The sequence below is a fragment of the Typopeltis vanoorti genome, chromosome 24, assembly GCF_054136105.1.
Source record: "Typopeltis vanoorti isolate ZY-2024b chromosome 24, IOZ_Tvanoo_1.0, whole genome shotgun sequence".
Classification (NCBI taxonomy): Eukaryota; Metazoa; Arthropoda; class Arachnida; order Uropygi; family Thelyphonidae; genus Typopeltis; species Typopeltis vanoorti.
This window is the reverse complement of record NC_143572.1, coordinates 7795426-7814219: the sequence shown is the minus strand read 5'-3', so window position 1 is coordinate 7814219 and position 18794 is coordinate 7795426. Positions and strand designations below refer to the sequence as shown.

Below are 18794 nucleotides of genomic sequence, written 5' to 3'. Positions count from 1 at the left end.
TTATTTTGATCTAATATTTAGGCAGATATATGAATAACATGCTTCACATCATCCTTTAGACCAGGGTTTCCCTAACTGTGTTCTGCGGAAAGTGAATGTGTTCCGTAAAAAATTATTGAAATTAACATGAGCCTGGAATGGTTTTAAATGCTGTGACACATTCAAATATGTTTGAAAATCAGGCGCTCCTCATTTTGCGTGTGGATTGTGCTATTAAGGACAGCGTGCGCTGGCCTTGACTCAGCTGGCTGCCGACACCTTTGAGCATGAGTGAAGTACGGAGGTATCTGTTCTAGGAAACGGCGGTTGAGCAAGGTCAATGCGATGCACTACAGCCCAGTCCGGCATGCCTGTAGTGTGCACTGTCACATTTTTGCAATACGATACAGCCTGCTTCACCGATAGTGTGCGCTTAGCTTTACATTCAATACGAGACCAATGATACTCGACTCTAAGCAAGGTGTTACGTTAAAATTTCAGGATTTGTTAAGGTTCCGTCGTAGGAAAAATTGGGAAACGCTGCTTGACAAATGCAAATAGTAAAAACTCTCCACCCTGGCTAGTCATAAAGGTAAAACAAGTTTCAATGTTAATCATAACTTGTTTTTCAAAACTACTGCACATATATAAAAAGTCATGAAACCTGCCAATTTTAGTTCTTGTAAAGGATAAATAGGCTTCCTTCTCTCTCTAGGAGACACCAGCCACATTATCTTATTATTATTATTACTATCCAAGACCCCACAGAGTCAAAGACACATCCGGGAGGTCCTTTTATCATACACAGCTCATCATACCATGCTTTAAACATGCTCAAATTCTCTGCAAACACCACGCTCTCAGACAAGGCATTGCAATCATTCACAACTCTGCATGAAAAAACTTGCTTCTCACACCCTCTTTATGCAGTTTCCAGGGATGACCTCTGGTTCTCCCCTCATCTCCCACTATTATCTGTAGAACCCTCTCTAACACTGATCCTATAACAATCCCTTACTAACTTGTAGGTCTCTATCATATCTCCCCTCTTTCTCCTGCCCACCAGACTCTGAAAATTGCATCTTCTCAATCTTTTCTCATATTCGGAGAATAGAAACTACCTTAGTCAGTCGCCTCTGGACCCTTTCCAACATCTCTTCGTCCTTCTGAAAACCAGGCAACCAAATCTGGGCACAATAGACCATGTGTGGCCTAATCAATGCCTGGTTAGGCATTGATTAGGCCACAATGCCTAACCTTCCCATAAAGCTGGTAAGATCATTCGATGTGATCTTCCCAGCTTCTATAAGTCACTCTCCTCAACATCATTCCCAGAAGCCTTTGTGTTGTCTTCACAATTTTGGCAATGTGTCATCTAAATTTCGAATCCTTATACACTATCACCCCCGATAATATATCCTCACCAAGCATAAATTCTGCGTCCTATCTTTGTTTCCCAAATTTAATTCAAGTCTTTTTGTAAGGCCACAACATCATCTCTACTCTTAATGGTTCATCCCAACTACATCATCTGCAAGCAACTGAATATCTCCAAATCTTCATCAATATACAAGTTAAACAGTAATGGCTCTAAAACAGATCCCTAAGGCTTTCCTTTTCCTGGATATCGCTCCTCCATACACAACTTGTTGATACCTATCAGATAACCAGTCTCCAATCCAATGCACTAATATATAATCCATTCTAGTTTGACTATCAACTTATCATGTAGTAATCTTTCAAAGGCCTTTGCAAAATCTTAAATATATTACTGTATACCCTTTGTCCAAGGAAGCTGTCATCTTATTGTAATAAATAAGTAGATTACTAAAACATGACCTCCCTTTAGCAAACCCATGATGTCCATCAAAGATCATACCATTGTTGTCAACCCAATTCTGGATCCTAGTTCTCACAAGCTTCTCCAACAACTTAACCACAACATCTGACACACACAGACTTCTAGTTTGATGCTCGAGTTCTATCACTTCCTTTATGAAGTGGCACAATCTTGCCCTCCTTCCAGTGCAACTCATATTAAAAAAATTTCTCAAGGCAGGCATCAACTCCCTGGCACAGTCCTTCAGAATACATGGTGATGTATTATCAAGTCCCACAGCCTTATTATCATATAGTTTGCTCAACTCCCCATACATCTTTTGCTCTTTACAGTCAGTCTCTCCTCCCCCATCATCAACTGCTCTCAATCTCTCCATGAAGTCACATTCACAAGATTGAAAGACCTTTATGAACTGCTCATTAAGTATCTCCACCACATCTTCTGCAACAGCTGTCTTTATACCATTTTCTCCAATCAATGTCATCCTTCCATAATCATTCTTTCTTTTGCTGGCTACATATCGAAAGAATTCCTTAGGATTCTTTTTGGCTTCATTAGCTAACTGCTGTTCATACCTCACTTTTGCTACCCTTACCAAGTCACCCACCTTACCTGGTCTTTGTAATCCTCATGGAATTGGTTATTTCCACTTCTCTTATGCAGCCTCAGTAATGCCCTTTTTCTCTGTATCGTATGCCTAATCTCTTTATTCATCCATTTCACACTTACCTTATTTAACCTTCTCACCCTTGGAATACATTTAGACATTGCATCTACTAGATAGTTCTTGAAAATCTCCCAAGCTGCTTAATCTCTTTTCCAGCTAACTCCTCATTCCATGCTACACCCATAAGCTATCTCCTGAGCTCTTCATAATCACCCCCACCCGCCTTGTAGTTCCACATCTATCCTTTTCTCACATTGGTCCTCATGTTCACTCTCACCAATTGGTGGGTGATTTGATACTTCATTTATAATTACATCCTCTGATGAGATGACCAAATTCAAGACCCTCAATCCTCGTGTGTCTTCTGTTACATACTGTCTGAGATAGTTATCCTTCAAAAACTCAAGAAACTCATTTTCTTTACTTGCAGTTGCTATCTCATCATTCTAGTCTATACTGCCATAATTAAAATTGCCCATAATGATCACTCTTTTTTTATTTGCTTGGCTAATTTGATGATACATTTCATTATCACTACCACCCACATTACCTGGTCTATAACAACGTCCAACCAAGTATTTCATTCCATTCACCTCTATCTCACACCATACTGCCTCAAAACCACTAACACTATTTCCCTCTTGCATCTCTACTTTGTATGGACATAACTCTTTCTCTATCATCAATAGCACTCCCCCTCCCTTTTTACCCATTCTATCCTAACGAAACACATCATACCCTTCCATCTCTATTCCTGTCCCCCTTCTTCCAACAATTTTTGAACAGACTCAATTAGTGCGACCATTTCATCTGCCTTGTTTCTTACACTTCTGGCATTTGTATACAAACACAACTCATTCCTGGATCTACAGCTAGTTTCACTGATACCACTCATTCGATGTGATCTTTCCATGCTCAACTGGGGCCATTTCCCTTTCTGCTTATTCATTTTAGAACCCTCTTTAATTCCAACTGTTTTCTCTTGATCTCAGGTCATCCCATTCCTTTCCAGTTACATATGCTTTCACATCCTCTTGGAGCATCCACCTTTCTCACGCTGTGTACCCCTGTCCGCCCTGAGCCTCCCCGTTTCCCTGTTCCTCTTGCACGCCTATTCTCTCATTTTCCATACTCATGCCACTCACTTCCTCATTCATAACCACCTCTTCCACATCACTTCCCACTTGATCTGATTCATTCTCTGTACTCACTTCTCTACCTTCCAGCAGCAGTTCTCTCTAAGCGACTCACACCATAACCACTCAAATGCAGTCCATCTCTCTCTTTTATAGTTCACTTCATCCTTCAAAAATCATTCCACACATTAAGAAACTGTACTCCTTTCTCCTCACACATTTCATTCATAATCCTTGCTCTCCGCCTCATCTCACCACTTTCATACCTAGGCAACACGCTTACTACCATTCCTATCACACTATTCTCTTTTATCCATCTAAGCAGCCTCCTGATATCCATTCTGATGTGCTCTTTGTCCTCTGTCAAGTCATTCGTACCTATTAAAACCATCAACTCCTTTGCTCACTCCCTCCTCATATCCAATTGCCTCAATCACTCTACTCATTTTACCACCTGGAAAACATACCTTGTGCATCCTCTAATCCAGCACACCTTTAATCATGGAGTCACCATACAATGCCACTCGTTCGTCTCTTTCGTACCAACATGATTTGTTTTAATCATTTTCATCTGAATTTTCTTAATTTCATTCTGCATCCATTTCATCTCTTGCCTTATCCTACCCCTCAACTTTCGAATCTCCTGTCACATTCTCTCTTTCTCATTTTCGAACTCTCGATCCCTGCTTCACACTTTCACTCTCATTCATCCTTTTGATTTTTCAAACTTTGCATCACGCTATTTCTGGTTTCACTCGTTCTCTCAATATCATTGAACTACAAAATACTAACACACACATGTTGTTAGAAACATGAATCAACATTTATTTACAGAAAGCTCTGAATGTCTACAACAGTCCTAATGTAAGCTGCAATAATGTGATATGCATCATCTGTAATGTTTAGGGTGTACTACTATATGCATATTTCTGTTACAATCTGTTCACCAGTCAAATTAATACAAAACAATGACAACTAGTTCAATGGCACTAAACTAGTTGTCACTTTTCAATGTGGTCATGTGCTACAATAACAATGAGATACTTTTTTATAGTTAATCCTCTCTACAGCAAACTCAGGAATAGTTTGTTGTAGTGAGCATGTTTGTTATAATGGCATTTGCTATAGTGAGATTCAACTGTACTTTTCTTTCCTGAAATCTGTTTCTTTTAAGAGGTAGTATATTTGTGAACCGAAAATGATTTCTAAACATGTGGGTCAATCTCATTTTCTAGAAATCTTGCTAAGACAGACTGGAGAGGGAAGAAACTATGATCATGCGGCACTCCAAGGTTCAAAGAGATTTGCTGGTCACTCCACTTATCAAATATATCAAAACTCTGGATCTAGTGTAATATATCTATATTTTATAAATGACAAAAAAATTAGAAAACAAACATTTTATTTTTTAATAATTTGCTTTTTAAAACTTCTAAAAACAAAACTACCTACAAAATTTACAATAAAGCATAATTAATTCTGACCATCTTTGTGACATTCCATGTAAAAGTACTGTCAATGCATTCTAAACAAAGAAGAGATGGATGGGGCAAGACAAACATAATACAACAGTGCATTACATATTTACCAAGAAACAAGAATTATCTGAGGTAAGAGGGAGGAAATATTGAGTTGTTGAACTATTTATTACCTTTGGCAGTGTGGAAGCCCAGATGTCAAATATATTGTATATGACTGTAAACTTCTAAAGATAAGTATAAAGGCAGATTATCATTAATTTTTTTTACCTTGGCTTTACACATGATTTGTATAAACAGAGAGGAAAACTTGCCCGATTTTCTCAAATACTTGTGTTATCTTCTTATCTTACATCAAGAAAAGATTAACTTACATAGTTGGGAAAAAATAAAACAAAGAAAGAGAAAAAAAGCAACAAAGCACAGCCAGGACTCCTTTCCTTCACTTCACTACAGATGAGTAGACTAATTCACAATACAACTATGAAAAAGTGAAAGCAGATGCCTGATATATGATGATGATGTACCACCAAGTGGAAAGATGTAAACAAGTAAAGTTATAATATCAATCTGTATTTCAGTCTGATACCACAATTCATTAACACTGACTGTACAAAAATGTATGCTGCCTCCTGCTAAGGTTTGTGCTTAGTCTATTTATTGGAATTAAAAGAAGAGCCAAGTTCTGCTTTTTTAAAACAGACTTCTGCTGATCTTGGAACTGCTGGAATTGAAGTGGTATTAAATAGTTCTTTCCTGTGTGCATGTCTGTTATCACTTTCGTGAGGTTCCACCTCTCCAAGGCACTCTTACAAATTTTTACTACTTGTAATATTATTATCACTTATTATAAAATTTCACTGCTGCACGAAAAGTGAGATTCAAGTTATGTCCATTTCTTTCCCAGGCATGCATACACAAGAAGAATCCAGTTCAGTCCACATCCAGTTCATATGACTTTGTACGAGTATGCACAATAACACCTGCTACACTGGTGTCAGACCTCTTGATGTTTAGAGGGTGAGGAACTGATGAATGGCTCACTCCACATGCGCCGTAAATCTCCCTACAAATAGAAATGCATACAAAATAAGTTTCATAAGAGATTATTTGTGTGTGTGTGTGTGTGCGCTTTTATTATTTGAATGAAACTGATTATGTATCCAAACATACCTTGAGGTAAGCCATCGTGAGAAGAGGGAGTAGTGTGAAGGGTACCAAGTAAAGGAGAGCAGGCTGTGCAGCCTTGAAAACTTCAGATGATACAGTAGCTGTCAATAAACCTATAAATTCAAAAATGAAACAAATCTTCAGAATGATACTTGTAACATATTACTGTAGCTAATAGTTATGAAATGCATTTGAAACAATGAAAATCACATAGGTAGGTTTAAAGTGAAATGTACATTACTATATTTAAATGCTTCTGGAATTGAAGTGGTATTAAATAGTTCTTTGCTGTGTGCATGTCTTGCACGTGATTCCACCTCTCCAGTCCATTTGTTTTCATTTTCTGTGTGTAAGTGAACAATATTAATTATTGATATGAATCTGGTGTGAACTAGCAGCAGCTGATAGGAAATTACTATTTTTCCTCTTAGTAAAAAAAGAAATTGAGTAATGACTAGGTCATGTCCTGAACCGAAACTCAGAAGGTACTTACCGTTATTATTAGCACTGTTCTTTTTAACCTAAGCTGAGTTCTGTGTTAGATCTCCAACAATAATCAACTTTAAGTTGATTTCTCCAATGATTTTGAAAAATTCTTGTACTGCTCTCCTTAGGCCACACAGACAATTTCCTTTCCTGAGAGGATTATCTAAACATTCTTACAGGCATCAACTTGACAATTCTTAGATACTCAAACAAAGAAATGGAAATATCAATAAACATCTTTAGTATTCTGATTTATATACATAACCTTAAGACACCTACTGTATGCCCACAGATGCAATCTGTGGGCGTACAGTAGGTGTCTGAAACGCCCACAAGACCCTTCGACATATCTGCACATGTCAGAAGAAGGAGAATCCATTCCGATAATAGAATAATCAGTCTGTATTGTGGTTTAAGGAGAATAGTACAAGAATTTTTTCAAATTCTTGTACTCAACTTAAAGTTGATTATTGTTGGAGACCAAACATAGAAGCCAACTTAAGTAAAAAAAGAACAAGCTAATAATAATGGTAAGTACCTTCTGAGTTGTAGTTGTTTATTATTACACATCGGAAAATTAACTTCTCTTTTATGAATATTGTAGTTTATAAAGTGGTAACTATTTACTTGTATAACCGTTGGAAAATTTTACGTATAAAGCACGTGATTTCGCGTGTTGGTGACCAATTCGTACATCGCCTTATTTCTTTCTCCCCTTCAACGTGAATTGACTCTTCTTGGTACTGAGCTAACTGAGGTTCGCGTATCTGTTGTTGGACAGTATCTAACAGACCTATGACTGATGATTAAAGAAAACAAAAATCAGTCATTCAAGTATCATTGCTAACCCAAACTATCACTATCAGATCTCTTTTATACTAAGAAATAACCTACAAATTGGGCATTTCACTGAAATGTTGTTCTCAATTCCCCCCCCCTCTCTCTCTCTTGAAATAAGTGTCACTGTTACTTATTGCAGTATGCTACCAATGTCCATTAAAAGAAATGTTTGTTATTTATTTTTTGGGAGGAATTCTTGCAATTATATATCTATAAAATTAATTATAATAGCAAAGCTATCAGAATGAAGAAAGGGAAGATGAAAGAATTGATTGTTTTGGCTGGAACAATGACCTGAGAGAAGATAAGTATTGTATAAGGGAGGATATGAAAGAGTTATTGGAAGAAACGAAGAATGAGAAGGTGAAGTCTGTGAGTCTATTGCTATGCTATGATAGAGGCAAACCGAAAAGGAGGGCAATAATAGCTAATGAATCAATATGCAGAGGGAATGATGTAGAGTTTGTGGACCTATGGCCTGAGTGTGATAGACAGAAAGATTTGTACAATGTTGATGGTCTTCATTTAACTGGATTTGAAGTTAGGTGTCTAGAGAGTGTGCTTTGTTCACTGAGAGTGTGGAAGCACAAAGTCAGGAAAACTAAAGAAATTAGGACAGATGAGCGTGTGTGTGTGAGGCATCCATGAAGCAAATCAATGTGTGAATAAACAAAAATGATGAATCTAGTCTCTCAGGCAACAAAATCAAATTGGTTAGTCAAATCAAGATGTAAAGATGGCTGAGGACCTAAGGAATGCCACAATTTCCATATACTAATGCTAGAAGTATCCAGAATAAGAGGGAGGAATTTTGTGTTAGACATTGGTTAGTGCAACCTACCTCGCCAAAGATTATAGGCATCATTGAGACTTAGCAGATAACATAATTACAGGAACAGAATATGATGGAATTTAGTATTTTCAGGGAGAATAGAGTAGACAGGACAGGGGTGGGTTACTGCTGATGACAGCAGATATTTTGCAACCAACAGGAGTAGGAATCATTCGGGTAGATATATAGTTTGTTTGAGTCGGTATGGTGTGAGATTGAGACCAATATGACAAAATATAAAAATGATTGCTGCCACAGGCCATGGGGTGTTAGGGATGATATGTAAGACATGCATCGGCACATTAGCACAAAAAATGAAAGTCGAGTAATCATTTTGGGGAACTTCGACTTCAGAGAAGACAAAGATTGGAAGGAGGACATGGCAGTAAGGAAATGGAATTTATACACTTATTGAGAGATAATTACTTGAAGCAGAATGTGACAGAGGGGACTCAGGATATAAGAGTGTTGGATTTTGTTATAGGATCAGAAGACCTGTCGATTACTAAGGTGGCTGGCTACATTGCAAATTGGGGGAAGTGATCATGTGGTCTTGACTTGAGAAGTAGCAAAACATGGAAATTTCACGTTTTGCTACTTCTCAAGTCAAGACCACATGGTATATCTAGAACTACAAGACAGTTGATTTTGATACACTTAGGAGCCAGCTTGAAGCAGTACCATGGCATGAAGATCTGCAAGGGAAAGAAGGGTGTTCACAGTGTATAGGGATATCTGGTGGAAGTACTATCACACTATACCCAAGGTTAGGAGTTAGATGGATAATATTAAACAAGAGCTATAAAAAAAAAAAGACGATATCATGGAGAGTATGTAAGGAGAAAGGTGATCAGCTAACTCATGAAAACTATAAAGAACAGACAAGAAAGATGACCACTATGGTAAGGCAAAATCAGATTATGAAAAGAAGTTAGCCAAGCAAGTGAAAGGAGAGAGTTTGCAAAGGCATTTGACAGGATACCACATGGAACTCTGCTATGCAAACAACAACAAATAGGGATACATATGACACTGGTGATGTGGATAAAAGGGTGGCTGATGGACAGATACCAAAAAGTAGTGTATGGAGGTGCAGAGTCTTGGAGAAAGCAGGTGACTAATGGTGTGCAGCAATGTGCTTGGACCACTGCTGTTTAATTTGTACATGAATGATGTAGAAAATAATTTGAAGAAAGTTGTTTGCTGATGATGCAAAGTTGGGTAGAGTAATAGTTAATCAAGGTGATGTAGACAGCTTGCAGGATGGGCAAAACATAATGGATGTCGATTTAATGTGGAAAAGTGTAAAGTTATGCCATTTTGGGATACAAAGATTACAAGCTGTATACCACAGTGAAGGAACTGTACTCTGGGAAACTGATGAAATCAGGGATTTGGGGATTGCAGTAGTAGTAAATAGAGTTGAAGTTTAGAGGGCATATTGCTAAAGTAGCCAGAGTAGCTCACAGGATTACTTGGTTATTGAAGAACACACTAACAAAGCAGAGATAAGGGAGTTATCATTTCTGTACATCATACTATTAAAATACTCTGGATTAGAAAGAATTAGATTAGTATATTACTTCCAGCCTCTGTGGAATCTGGAGACTAGCTGTGGGAGGTCGACTCACAAACCACAATATCTATCATACCTTGCTTTGAATACATTCAATTTTAGAGCATATATCACCCATTCATGAAAATGAATTCCACCCATTCACCAACTGCCAGGGCAAAAAATCTCCTTTTCACTTCCTTACTTGTATGACCTCTGTACAGTTTCCAGGTTTACCTCTCATTCTTATATTACCCATTATCCTATGCAATAATTCCCCTGTCCTCTCACCAACTTATATGTCTCAATCATATCACTCCTGCTCTTTGTATCCACCATGATTTGAAGACTATATTCCATCAACCTGTATTAATGAGGACAGATTCCAGTATCTGAGAGTCTTATTCATCTTTGCAAACTCAGCAATGTTTCCTTATCACTCACCAGGTGACCAGATCTGTGCAAAGAAATCCAAATAAGGCCTACTTTGTACCTTATATAATGAAACTATCGCTCCTATCCATACATCATCAGCGTTGTTTGCATTATTGCAGCAATTTTCTGAATAACATTTACAACTTTTCTGATGTGTCCTCTGAACTTTGGTTCTCTATCCACCTGGATTCCTTGCTTTCTCCACCTCCTGATGCAAAGTTCTCCAATATGATCAACCTCCTTACATTTTCTCTGACCAAAATGCACAACTTTTCACTTAGCAAGACTGAAATTACATCCCTATTATTCAGCTCTGAACACCAACTTATTCAAATCCTCTAGTAACAACATTACAGCAGAACTTCCTGACATTGCTCTTCCTACTTGAGCATCATCGGTAAACTGAATATCTCCTCTCACTCCCTAAACTCTATTATTGATAATACAAATTAAATAATGGTCTCAGAACAGAACCACATGGCAGCCCACTTGTCATCTTCCTTTTTCAGACACTGCACTCCCAAACTCCTATCGGTCAACCGTCCATCCTAATTTCAATCTTGATCAATTTCAACAGTAGTTTAACATGCGATTCTTGATCAAATGCTTTAGCAAAATTACTGAATAAGCATCTCCTCTGTTTAATACACTAAAATGTAACCCAGGTACTAAAGCATGACCCCTCATCTTAACAAACCTAGCTCTCTCTCTAAAGATTTACATTCTCATCAATCCAGGTTTGTATCTCCTGTCTATCTATCCAGCTTCACTATTACATCTAATACACGTTGGCCTAGTCTAACACTAGCGACTTGGATTCTCCCTTGTGTGACACCATTTTTTCCTTCTTTCCATCTATCTAGGACTGTGCCCATTGCAGGAATCCTCTTGAACAACATCGAGGACACTGCCAGCTCTTTCATACATTCCTATAACACACGTTGTGATATCCTAAATATTTTCCATTCTTGAACTGCCAGTCTTCTGTCCTCCTTCCTATTGTTATTCAAAACCACTCTTATTCTCTCACATGAAATGCACTAATGAAATACTCAAAGAATATTTCCATTATATTTGCAGCATATGTCATTCTTTCATGTTCGCTCTTGGTTCCACTAGCAACATAACTATAGAATATTCTCCAGTTTTGCTTTACTGCTTAAGCCAATTTCTTTTAACATGCCAATTCTTTTTCCTCACTACACTTGTCATCTTGCTAACCTGCACATCATACTACTAGGAGTACCTTACCCTTTATATCTCCTCAATAATATCTACTTTCTCAGAAGCCCCTGCATAATTCCATGATTTACCCTTACTTTATTTATCATTCTAACATTGCCATAATTAACTGATTTTGAACCAAGTTTTAGGCTCTGTTTATTTCTCTCCTCAAACAGCTGCACATCAATCTTTCTTTCCTTTTTTTTTTAAATCATAGTTCACTGTGCTGTAATTCTACACATCTTTCTTGTTCTGTGAACCTTGTATCTGCATAGCTGCTCCCCTACATCAAACCTGCATGACCATTCTCCCCAAATAGTTCATGAAGGATATATTCTATTATCACTGTATGAGATGACATTATTAAATCTAACACTTGAGTCCCACATGCTGCTTAAGACAGTGCCTAAGTATCTCGGGGAATTCAGCTCCTTACTCGAATGTTACTTCCTGCTTCCAGTTCAATGCTTCTATAGTTAAAGCTACTAGTTATTATTATAATTAAAAGAAACACGCGTATTAACCACAGTGAAAATTATTTAATTGTAAATATTTCATCCTCATCCTCATTTCATCATATAGAATCTCATTAAACGTTATTTAATGAGATTCTATTGTAATCATGCGCCCTAACTGTGTGTTATTCCTATTATTGTTTAAAACTACCATACTGATGATGTCCTAAGATACTTAGGATGAAATATTTACAATTAAATAATTTTCACGGTGGTTAATACGTGTGTTTCTTTTAATTATGATCGCAACACAGGTTTCGTTATTTAATAAAATAATTATTGTCCTCCTGTTTCTCACTGGTTTCATCTGTCTGAACATTTCAGAATCATCTCCCTCTACATTTCCTGGACTGTAGCAACACTCCACTAAATATATACCATTTATATTTATACCATTCATATATTATATTTACCTCAATCTCATAATGGTCTCAAAGCCATTATCATTGTTGCTTTCTTCAAGTTCCATACTGAGAGGACACAACTCTTCTGAAATCATCAGTAATACCCCACCTCATCATTTATCTTTTCTGTCTAACCTAATCTAAATAAATATAGTTGTGTTAAATTTCACAAGATTTAGTAAACATTCATTAATTCTTAGACTTAGATTCCTGCACAATAGCTAAGGCTAGCCACCAGCACTAGTAGAGAGCACTCCTTAAAGGATTTATACTTCCAGTCTAATATCTTCCACATATTCTTTTGTGCACATGTGTATTATTATCATTTTAATGTTGTAGCCCAGAAGATGTCTTTGTGCATGAGATGAAATACTGAAATTATTAAACCTGTGTTTAATTATTTCTCTCTTGCTCTACCCAATTTTGCATCATTGGCAAACAACTGAATAGTGAGTAGTGGCCCAAGAACAGAGCCCTGCAGCATACTACTACTAGTCGCAGGCCTTCTACTGGACTTTACTCCTGAATAAACTATTGTCTGGTATCTCTCCATCAATCACTTTCTTATCCACTTACCCAAATTTATATCTATCCCCATGGACTACACAATTCACCGATTAGAATTCCATGAGGTAGCCTGTCAAAAGCCTTTGAAAAATCCATTAGTATCACTATTATAAAAGGTGAGCAAGTTACTGAAGCATGACCTACCCATCACAAAACCATGTTGCCCCCCCCCCCCCAATATAGTATCCCATTCCTGTATTTTGCTCTTAACCATGACTCCTCAGTTGGTAATTTGCTAGCTCAGTTTTGGAGCCTCCTTTATGCAATGGAACTATTTTCCCCTCCTTGGGACTAATCCAGAAGTGAATCTTACATTAACAACATGGTCAAAGGCATTGCTAATTCCATAGCAGCTACACATAAAACTTAAGCTGGTATAGTATGCCCACACTTTGTAGAGCTTTGCTTGGCGCCAAGAATAGTCGATTCATACTGAAGGGGGGGGGGGGGGGGGAGAAATGAAGGATGTACGAATTGGTTGCCAACATGTGAAATCATGTACTTTCTTGTCTGTCGCTGTACTAGTAGTAGCTTGATTTTTGTTGTCGCTTTTTTGCATTATTTTTTTATTATTGATTTGTATGATGGATCCAGTACAGTCAAGTTCTGGTGTTAAACCTTTCAGTAGCTCTTGCAAAAGAATATCGAATAATGTGCTGACATTCTGTGAAAAAGAATCGTTAGAAGGCAGTCTCCTTGTTCCCCTTTCTCAAGTCATAAAATGTGCAAGTGCAATTGCAGGCATACCAGAATAGACTATTAAAAGAATTCATAGGGAATCAAAAGATGAAGGTAAGCCAAAATTTAAATCTCCTAAAAAAAAAAAAAAGTGCCAGAAAGAAAATCATCAAAAACGTAGCTTTGAATGATTTTGATGCAATGTTATAAGAAGATCCTATTCACGAATTTTACGTGGTCTAGAAAAGAGCGCCAACTGTTCGCCATCACAACGTAACTGGGGATATTGATATGTCGAAATTTTTAAGCTTTCAGAACAGGCGATTGAAAGTATTACAGTTTAAAACTGGGGAAAATACTGCTCTCATGTCACCTCATTGGAAAATATGTATTGGGACAGAGACAGAATTATGCGAACCTTTGGTGATCAATTTAAGTGAAAGTGATGGCGATTCAGATGACTATGAAGATTAAAAGGATTTGATAATGGTATTTTTTTTCTAACCTTTTTTTTTTGCATGGGTTTGTTAAAAGAGTCACAACAAGTCATAAATAATTAATCGGTTTACGACATTAAAGTGTCTCAGTTCTCTCAACTGTCAGTTTAGAATATAAGTTCATTTGAAAAAATTTGTTTTTCTGCATAATTATTTTTATTTTATACAAAACTTTCTTAAAAATAAATTGTTAAATTTTTGTTTATGCTATAACTTTTTTTAATTTTGTTAATATGCTATGTACATTTTTCCAACTGTTATACAAGCAAAATAGTTACCACTTTAAAAACAATAATGTTCATAAAAGAAAAGCTAAATTCTGTGACCTGTAATAATAAACAGAAGATGGACTGATTACCCTATTATCAGAATGGATTCTCCTTTTTGTGACATGCGCAGAAGTGTCGAAGGGTCTCAAATCTGTGGGCGTACTATGTGCCATCTAATCCTATAGCTGTATTCACATCAAGGTTCTGCAATATCTTTTGGACTTCCAGTTCATTTTCCACTATTTCCATATAAGCCCTTGCCTTGCTTGTTATTGCAAGATCTCCACTTAGATGATATACTCTAGTAAAGTGTGTGTTTACTAATTTGACTATTTCCTCTTATTCAGTTACCTCTCTACCACTGGCATTCATTAAAATTGTTCTTCCACAATCATTCATTCTTTCTTTTACTTGAAACAACAAAAGAACTTTTAGGATTTACTTTGGGCTGGACTGCTAATTTCTTCTCGTACTCGTCATTCTTCTAGCCTATGCTTTGTACTGCTCATGTACCTGACAGTTACCACATTTTTTCCCTTCATTTCTAATTCCTGCTTAACAACGCTATTCATCCATTTAACTCCCACTTTATTTATCCTCCTGACTCTAGGTATGCAAGTCTGCTATTACTTCCCTCAAATACTCCTTATCAATCTTCCAGTGGGAGACCATCTTGCTTAATGGAGATCTGAAGTGATTGGAAAAAGTTTCATACTTGGTCTCTAGAGCATGGGTTATCAGGTTATCTAATCCTTAGCTCACCCACAGTAGCAAAGTATAATAGGTTTACAAACCATCCGTGGGTGAAATTCACATAAGCTCCTTCCCATCGAACCAAATAACTTGTGTAAATCACATGCCAATCTGACGATTCCAAAATACATTAGTTTTTAGTTTTAAGACTCAACTACTAACATTATATTAGTGTGAGAATGCTATTATGTTTTAAGTTGAGGACTTTAGTACTATATTTATGTAATCCAGCAATCAGTAGTAATAAGATGTATAGAACATACTTGAATTAGGAGAGTATTATTTATTTCTTTATTAGTAACGTCTTAAGTTTCAACTATTTCTTATTGCTCACCAATGAGAGTAATAACCATTTGCTTGATGAAATTATGAACTCTGACGACGAATGCTAGATATATTATAATTAATTATCTCCTCTTAATGTTAGACTCAGTGGCCTATTAAGATGAATTCGTTTGACTTTATAGAAATCTAGTTACTACTATGCAAATATAGTTAATCTAACTAGATTGTGTGTCTGTTCAACTACACGAATAATTCAGGTCGGTCAGCCTTGTGTGATGAAAAGCCAGATTTCAGGGAGGAAAAAACCATGCTATCTTCTTACAAGAATGGCTTTTAAGCTTTCTGATTTTTACTCAAGACCATTTCCAAAGGTCTTAGTTGAAAAGGCTCTTATAAAGGTTTTACACAACTTCAATGAAGTTTGAATATAGTCTTTCCAACCAAAGAACTATTTTCCTGTCATACTGATATATTGCACACTACAAAAGACTCACCTAGAATTATAGTTAATTAGTATAATTAATATTATATTATTTCTCAAAAGCTGCATTGTGAATGATATTGTAATCTTTGTTATGAGAGATATTCAGCATAAATCCATACAGAAAAAGTTCAAGTTTTTTAAATGACTTTACAAATATTAACAGGGCTGTTAATCTTCAAAAATTACAAGAGTGGCTGTTATTTATTGCTAAACTGAAGATTAATGCAATATGGTCTTGGAGGAAGTGGCACTTATATTAACAGTGAAAGTATGAGAAGCAGTGCGAGAGTGGGTGTGCTTCCTGAAACAAGTAGACTGTGGTGAGGTAGGTATATAAAGATAAAAATATTCTTACCAAGAAAATATCCTATGAGTGAACAATGAAAATAGGAGATCTTGTTAAGATGATTTGGAGGAGGTACACCTGTTTCAGCTGAACTAACCTGGGCTTTCTTGTATGCATCATACCTCAGAACAAAACACAACAGCAGGCCAGGCATTACCTTAAAATAATAATAATAATAATAATTACTGAGAATAAAAATGTATTTATCTATCTATTTATTTACTGGAATACCCACCACTTAGCTGTCCAATTTCTGTACCTTCATGCTGTGGACTATTAAAGCTATGCAATTTGACCCCCCCCCCCTAACCCTTTTTATAGCCACCCAATTCTCTCCATCTGTTTCTATTCTGAGCTTGTTGAGCTTGTTGGTGCCAAAGAGTTCCAATTGCTTTTCTTATATCATCTGACCATCTTCTTTCAGGTCTTCCAGCTGATCTTTTACCTTCATATGGCCACCACGCTAACTTTTGTCTTTCTATTTTCCTTTAATCTTGTAATGTGTCCTGTCCAATTCCATTTTTTTTTAGTATGTTTTCTCAAATATCTAAAAAGTTTGTTTTAGTTCTTATTTCTTCATTTTATCTCTGAGTCTTATGTTTAGCAGATATCTTTCCATTCTTATCTATTATTTCCTTTTTTTTTGACTGGCCAGGTTTCTGCTCCGTATGTCTAACAGGCAATATGCATTGGTCTTGTTCTGTTCTCAGGTTTTATTTCACTGTTTAAAAATCTCTTTGATTTTCCAAAATCTGACTATCCCACTCCTATTCGTCTTTTCACTTGTTCCTTCATTGTTAACAATTTTCCTAAGTATACATACTAATCTACTATTTCAATTTCTTTACTGTTTACCTTAATAACATTGTGCCTTTCACCATATACTTTTCAGTTTGTCATTATTTTGGTTTTCTCAGAACTAATATCCAATCCAATTTCTATTGATTAGCTGTTAGATCGTTTCTTTTAAACCTTTCATATTGTTTGCAGTAATAAGAATATCATAATAATAATAATAATAATAATAATAATAGAAATCATGTGCCAATTACTCAGAATAAAAATTTATTTATTTATTGGGATATCCACCAATTAGCTGTCCAATTTCTGTACCTCTCTATTTACTATTCCATAATGTTCCATAATGACAAAAATCATTCTATATGCATGCACAAGAAGGATATTATGAATTTCTACACATTAAACTGCCTTATTTAAATAATTAAGTGATTGTAACTTTTACATAATGTCAGCAGCATTATGTAAAATAAATATCAACCCAGAGCTGCCGACTTGTTTTGCATGTGTAAATTGCAGACTTTATTAAATGCTTAATTTTCAGTCTAGTACAGTCTCATGGTCATCTTTAAGGCAAATGATTAGGTTATAGAGATCTAATAACAAGCAAAGGAAAATAGAACATTTCAAGTTAAATGTACAAACACAACAAATCTCAGGTCTTTTACAATGGAGGAAAATTAACTTTCATTCACTTAATACAAAATTATTTGAATTTGTTATCTGCACAGTATATTTTAAATGTCAACATTGAGATCCCATCCCCAAGTGAACGATGACGAGTTTTTATTACTCACAAACATTTACTACTATTATAGACAAAATATAAAAACGATCTTTGATTCTACGATTGCATATCCTTGAATATAGATGCATTATGTGCACGACGGCATTTTTTGTCATCCAGGAAAGCAATCTTAATTAAGCAGAAATAACTATTAAATGTCTAAACTCAAACAAACATATCATCATTACTAAAGTAGACAAAGATAATGATAGCATACACACAGAAAAATGAACTTATTAATCTCCAAAAATAACACATACCATATGGTAAATAACATTAACAGGGATAATGTAAAAGGTATAGTATTTCAGGAAGGAGAGATGGCTACTGATAGCTGCTATAGGCCAGGGATTTCCAAGGATGTGTAAAATCTCTTGTGAAAAATTTTGCTTTGCTAAATTTTTCACAATTGATTTTCCAGTTTTTTCCCAAAATTTAGTAAATAATAAAATATAAATTACTAATTAAAATGTTACTGTAAAAGTGAAAATACATTGACTGTATGTAAAGCTGTAAAAAAGGATTTATGCCAGATTAGCGATGCTGAAACACCAACTAAAGGTTGCAAGGTCAACCGATGTTGACTGAACGGGCAAAAATGACGGCATCACTACAGGCTAATCCCGAAAAACCAGCATAGAGAACAAAGAGCAACATTTTTACATGAAAGGAGATCGTGGCCTTTGGCTCAGGGCTTTTACACCTTCTCTTCATTTTGGCTCCCTTCTCGTTTCTGAGGCTCTTCTCCCGTAATGGGAGAAGAGCTTCG

At 36.1% G+C, this 18794-nt stretch overlaps 1 protein-coding gene across 2 annotated transcripts in view; it reads right to left on the bottom strand.

Moving 5' to 3' along the window:
* Window positions 1–5028: 5028 nt before the first annotated feature.
* SppL (signal peptide peptidase-like protein) overlaps window positions 5029–18794 on the bottom strand; it is a 391868-nt gene continuing 378102 nt past the window's right edge. For both annotated transcript variants that reach the window (XM_090413421.1, XM_090413422.1), the window contains 3 exons: window positions 16450–16597; window positions 6274–6383; window positions 5029–6166 (listed from right to left, as the gene is read on the bottom strand). In XM_090413421.1, coding sequence (XP_090269547.1) covers window positions 6098–6166; window positions 6274–6383; window positions 16450–16597 — 327 coding nt within the window. In that variant the 3' untranslated portion in view covers window positions 5029–6097. The remainder of the gene's footprint in view (window positions 6167–6273; window positions 6384–16449; window positions 16598–18794) is intronic.